A 5,638-nucleotide genomic window follows, 5' to 3' on the forward strand; every position below is an offset into this window, starting at 1 on the left:
ATTTTTATTTATTTAATCTAATATTTCAACTTTTTAAAAGTATATTCAATTTTAGTCATTTTTTGATTATCCAATTACTAACAAAATTTAAATCAAATTTTAAACTATTGTTATGTTTGTCGTATTGAGTCCACAGGAAGCAAGCATATCATTTGTGCATCATTTTTTTCCTTATATGACATAGAAAGTTAAGCTATTTTTTTAGCATATCACTGGCCGAAAAACGGTTAAAATATTGTTTTGATATATTTTTTTAAAATTGAAATAATAACTTAGAGGTAATTAAAATTCAAACTCATATATTAAAAAAGTTCAGACACCATTAATGTAATGTTCTAATTTTATATTATAAGAAGAGAATTTCGTTCCAAACCATATAAATAAAAAGAAAAAGGAATTAAACTTGTACATAGATTAAGCTGCATTTATATAAATGGACATATTAATTAATTAATTTCAGTAAACAAACTTCGATAGAGATCGAAAATGAAATTAAAGAGAAAGAAATTAGCAATCCATCTCTACAAAAAAAAAATCGGAAATAAATAATACTAACAACAATGACATTGTATATTTTATTTATAAATATGTATCAGAGATTGAATTAGTATCAAAAATATTATTGGTCTGACAGATGTTGGATTTAATGATCTAGATGGATATAAATTAGTGAATAAATTAATTAGCTAGTAGCCCTAATAGATATAAGAAAAGAATTTGAGGATTGTTTATTCTCTTCCAAAGAAGAATCTGGACTTATTGAAAGAGTGAGTTTCAGATCATCATCACCATTAATATCATCATTTAAAGATGAAGAAGATGAAATAATTGGCTTAGAATTAGGAACAAGATGATGATGATGATGATGATCACTTATTAGGTTAGAATTATCAGCAACTTCATGGCTTGTTCTGCTGCTATTTCCAACCTGCATGTCCAATATATTTAAAATTAACTTAAAATTAATAATCACTCTTTCAGAAGAAAAAAAGGTTAATTATATACCCGGTCAATTTAATTAGGCCAAATTTTGCTTATGTGACTGACGGATTGCCACATAGACATTATTCGGCATTGATTAGATAACCTCTCGTTGTTTGAAAAATAAATTTTGACGTAATGAAATAGTGTTATTTATATATAAGTTTACAAACTGTATTTTTATAATTTAATTACGTTTTATATAAGTTAGTATATATACACCAACCACCGTTTCTTTATAAATTGATGCACCGGTTGAAATTTTAGTGAAAATTAATGATGTGAATGCCAGATTTTCAAAATGCGTCATTTCGATGTGTGAATACTTGACCAACTCCAGCTTTCAGATTATTAGTTTTATCCAATTTTTAATCGGCATATCCGTTTGTCAAGAAATGGTAGTTGGTGTGTATATTTATCAACTTTTATATAACGAGACTAAATTGAAAAATTAGAGTTCGTAAATTTATATGTAATAACCTAATACATTATACTTAATAAATTAAAAAACAAAAACCGTTCTATAAAAATAATGCAGTTGGATGATTATTGATAATCCAGTATTAGATTATCAATTTTAAAAATATTAGATTTTCTAAATTGTACTTTGGAATAAATTAATGAAGATATACGATGTGAAAATTTGTATACCATGTCAAAAAGGCTAGAACGGCGCTTCTTCTTCTTGTTAAGAGTAGAAAATCGAAGGAAATATTTTTGAGCATGACTGGCAACTTGTGTTGGAGTTCTTGTAGTTACATAGTTTCTTGAAATGCCTCTCCAATCTCCTTTTCCTAGCTTCTCTAGCCCTATTAAAAATGTCCGATGTTCCTCTTCTGTCCATGGGACTCCTGAATCATGCATCCAATCAATATATTAATTTTGTTACTTATCGCTAACGAAACGAGACCTCAATCTGCTAACTAGCTACAGGTTCCGCGACCAGCTTCTTATGCGGAGTGATAGCATTTATGAGATTTTTGAATCAACATGATTCTAAACCGAGATAAATATTTGCATAATGGATTCCAACTATTTGTCAGCACCGACTAAAATTTAGGGTTAAATATTTTTGCATTTTATATAACAACTACAGATGTTCAATTTGTTATATTTTGATAGCACAACATTCATTTCCAAACAATAAAAAATTATTCGATCAATTCAGGTCAAATTTTATGTATGTGGTAATTTGTCAAAGTGAGATTAAGTAAAATTTGGCATGAATTGATCAGATAAACTCCTACTTTTAGAAAAATCACCGTTGGGTTATCAAAATATAAAATATTGAATACCCGTAACAGCTATGTAAAAAGTAGTATAGTTAGATAACCGTAAAATATTTAGTTAAAAAGTTAAAACCACGAAAAGAGAATGAAAAAAAACAAACTAACCCTTCTTTCTTTCTTGAGCTCGGGCGACGAGGCCGTCGGAAAGATAGCCGGTAGAAGTAGCATAAGGATTACTACTATCATCAATATAAACTCGAGAAGAACCTAAAGCAGAAGAAGAAGAAGGCGACGGAGACGGAGACGGAGAAGAAGACAGGCAGAGACAATCCATGCTAAAACTTTTTTTCATTAAAGAAGTCGAAGAAGAAGAATTATTATTACTAGAAAGGTCAACAAGTTGCACTCCAAAAAGCTTAACTCCACCACCAACAATGGTGGAGCTAGCTCCTCTATAGTTGGTGCAAGTTCTTGAATTATGGCCGATGTTCCCGCAATGTGAGCACTTTCTGCCCATTTCCAACCAGACAAAAGCTGAGTTTCTTAGAGTGAGCAACCAACAAATATAACAAACTCAGAGAAATAAAGTAAGAAATAGTAACTAATAATAAGAGAGAGAAGAAAAATAAAATTAATTATAAGTTTGGTGGGTTGATATGATATGATATGATGATGAAAATGGATGCACACCAAGAGAAGATGATTGGATGAACATTGTTTATATTGTTTTGTTTTGTTTGGATTGGATATTTATTTTATTTTTCCAACTTGGGTTCTCATATATATAAAAAAAAAAAACAAAGAAAAAGGTACCGTTACTTATCTCTCTCTAGAAGGCTTATCCTTGTACATGTATAATTGTATATATGCCTTTCTTCTTTAATGTATAGCATCAACACGTTGTATTTTTCTTCTTATGTCAATTTTTTTATAGTAAATTAGATCCTAGCTAGTCCTAAGAAACTTGTTGAATGTTACCCTAATTGGCATTGGGTATCATTGTGGATCCCTCAACTTACTATAGGAAGGAAAGCAGGACGAGACGACTCGAAAAAATGATGTCGAAAAAAATATGAAAATAATCAGAAACAAATTAACGATTGGTAGTTATAAAAGGTGATCGTCCATATACCATGTTTTCTTGGCTCCATCCGTGTATATATAGGATAATATGTGCATATGTGAGTTGGGAGAGTATAAAAACAAAATAAAATGAAAAAAAAAAATTGAATCAACAACGTGTAGTTTTGTTCAGTTCGGTTAAAAATCAATTTTTGATTTGGTTCTTGATATACAAAATTCAGTTAATAGTTTTAGTACAAACTGAACAAAAAAAAGCTTAATCAATTAAATTGAAGTGTTAAATTCGATGTGAATGCATACCCTTATATTTGAGGATGATATTATTCTTAAGTAAAAACTATAACAATTTCTAGAAAATAATTATTGGGCGAGTATTATCCAATTAAACTTAAACATATATGCAATATAATTGTGTTATTGTAGTAGGTGATTAGACAGGGTTTTAGTAAATGCAATAATAAACTTGTGTGTATAATTATACCATTTACAATTCCTAAAAAAATTGTACATTCACATTTACAATTCTACTGTAGGTTTGAAGTGTGGTTATTACTAGATGACTTGTAAGGAGGGGTTGAAGTTAATTATAGAAAATCACAAGTTTGAAAATTGGCGTTGATCAACTTATGACACTTTCTTGGGAATTCACTAAAAAACATACTTTGTGTTTGGCTTTGAAATATTCCAACTCCTAAGTAGTCAACCAAATTGCATATTTTCTTCGCGGTACGTCAATAATTATAGTAAAATTAAGGCAAGATGAATTGCTCGTATTTATACAATTAGAACAAAATTAATAAATATATTTTAAATAAAAAAAAGTGCGACCTTGTTTCGGTAATTTTATAACTTATATCAGTTACATACAAACAATAAGTTAAAAAAGATGAACGATCGAATTGATAAAATAATATCATTTAAAGGTCATATTATTTTCGCAATTTCGTATAAAGATGGTGATTTTATATGTAATTAACCTTAAAAATTAAGATACTATCTATCAAAAAATTTATTATATCAATTTATAATGCTTATAAAGAAAAATGATTTAATTCTTCAAATATGACTAACTTGTCATAAAAAGAACTTAAGATATTTAGGAGTAAATTGTGTTTTATTTTTATCATTTAAATCTTTCATCTCTTTAATTTATTTATTTCTCGATGGAATGCTTTACTTTTATTATATATATATATATATATATATATATATATATATATATATATATATATATATATATATATATATATATTCATTTAGCTTTAAAATAAGTGATGGATAACAACAAAACAAATTTTTTAAATTAAAAAACAAAAAAGTATGATAATTTTGAGTTCGAATTTTAATATTTTTCCTAAATTACAAAAATAATACTTTTTTTAACATAACTAATGTGATAGGAAGGACATGCAAAACTGAAGATTGTTTTTTAAAATTCCGATAATATATATGATGGAGAGTTGTTGTTTGGCATAGTCTGTCATCAATACGTCTTGACAACAATCTTAATCAATAGAATAATTAATTAAGACACTAACATGTAATTAGAGAATAAACAAAATTCAACTACACATAGATTAATATGTTAATCTCGCACAGCCAATGACTTTGAGTTGAAAATCCACATCTTTAAATTAATTGAATCTCGGAATTCTATTTATATATTCTCATTTCCTAGTAAAGTAAAGCCTAATTTGAATATACAACTAATTAAAATTAGGGATGACAATGGGGAGGGGATTCCCCGTTCCCCGTGGGGACCCGTCCCTAATGGGACGGGGAATTCCCACCAATTACCCCCATGGGTACGGGGATGGGGGGAAATCATTCCCCAACCACGGAGATGGGGAGAGGACAGGGAGTATAGTCCCCACCCCATGGGGATCCCCATCCCCGCCCCCATGGGGATCCGATTTATATTTATCTATATTTATATTATATTATAAGTTTTAGTATGTTATTTATAATTTTAAATAATTTAATATAATTTTTTTTATTAGTTTCTATTTAGTTATAAATATATAATATTATAAAAGGTAATAGTATTTTCTATAATGATTTTTTTTTTCAAATATCTTATGAAAATAATAATTATTTATAAATTATATTTAATTGTACGGGGAACGGGGATCCCCATGGGGATGGGGAATCCATGGGGATGGGGACGGGGATGATTTTATCCCCATTAATTAAATGGGGACGGGGATGGGGATTCTCCATAGACGCGGGGATGGGGATGAGGATGGCTTCCCCGTCCCCACCCCGCCCCATTGCCATCCCTAATTAAAATCTTGATAATGACAGATTAAATATTTCATTAGTGTATGATTTGTCTTGCTATTTTT

General features: G+C 29.0%; 1 protein-coding gene across 1 annotated transcript; it reads right to left on the reverse strand.

The window, feature by feature from the left end:
- Window positions 1–542: 542 nt before the first annotated feature.
- LOC126666899 (transcription factor MYBS3-like) lies at window positions 543–2,985 on the reverse strand. Its single transcript, XM_050359803.2, has 3 exons — window positions 2,376–2,985; window positions 1,633–1,832; window positions 543–928 (listed from the first exon to the last, which is right to left on the reverse strand). The coding sequence occupies exons 1-3, from the start codon at window positions 2,725–2,727 to the stop codon at window positions 683–685; spliced, it is 798 nt and encodes a 265-aa protein (XP_050215760.1). The 5' UTR covers window positions 2,728–2,985; the 3' UTR covers window positions 543–682.
- Window positions 2,986–5,638: the final 2,653 nt, after the last annotated feature.

Source organism: Mercurialis annua, linkage group LG2 (genome assembly GCF_937616625.2).
Source record: "Mercurialis annua linkage group LG2, ddMerAnnu1.2, whole genome shotgun sequence".
NCBI lineage: Eukaryota > Viridiplantae > Streptophyta > Magnoliopsida > Malpighiales > Euphorbiaceae > Mercurialis > Mercurialis annua.

Coding starts and splice junctions, on each gene's coding strand:
- LOC126666899 (XM_050359803.2), bottom strand. CDS start 2,727: ATGGGCAGAAAGTGCTCACATTGCGGGAACATCGGCCATAATTCAAGA. Junction 1,833..2,375: donor AGCTCAAGAAAGAAAGAAGG/GTTAGTTTGTTT, acceptor TGCATGATTCAG/GAGTCCCATGGACAGAAGAG. Junction 929..1,632: donor GTTCTAGCCTTTTTGACATG/GTATACAAATTT, acceptor TTGGACATGCAG/GTTGGAAATAGCAGCAGAAC.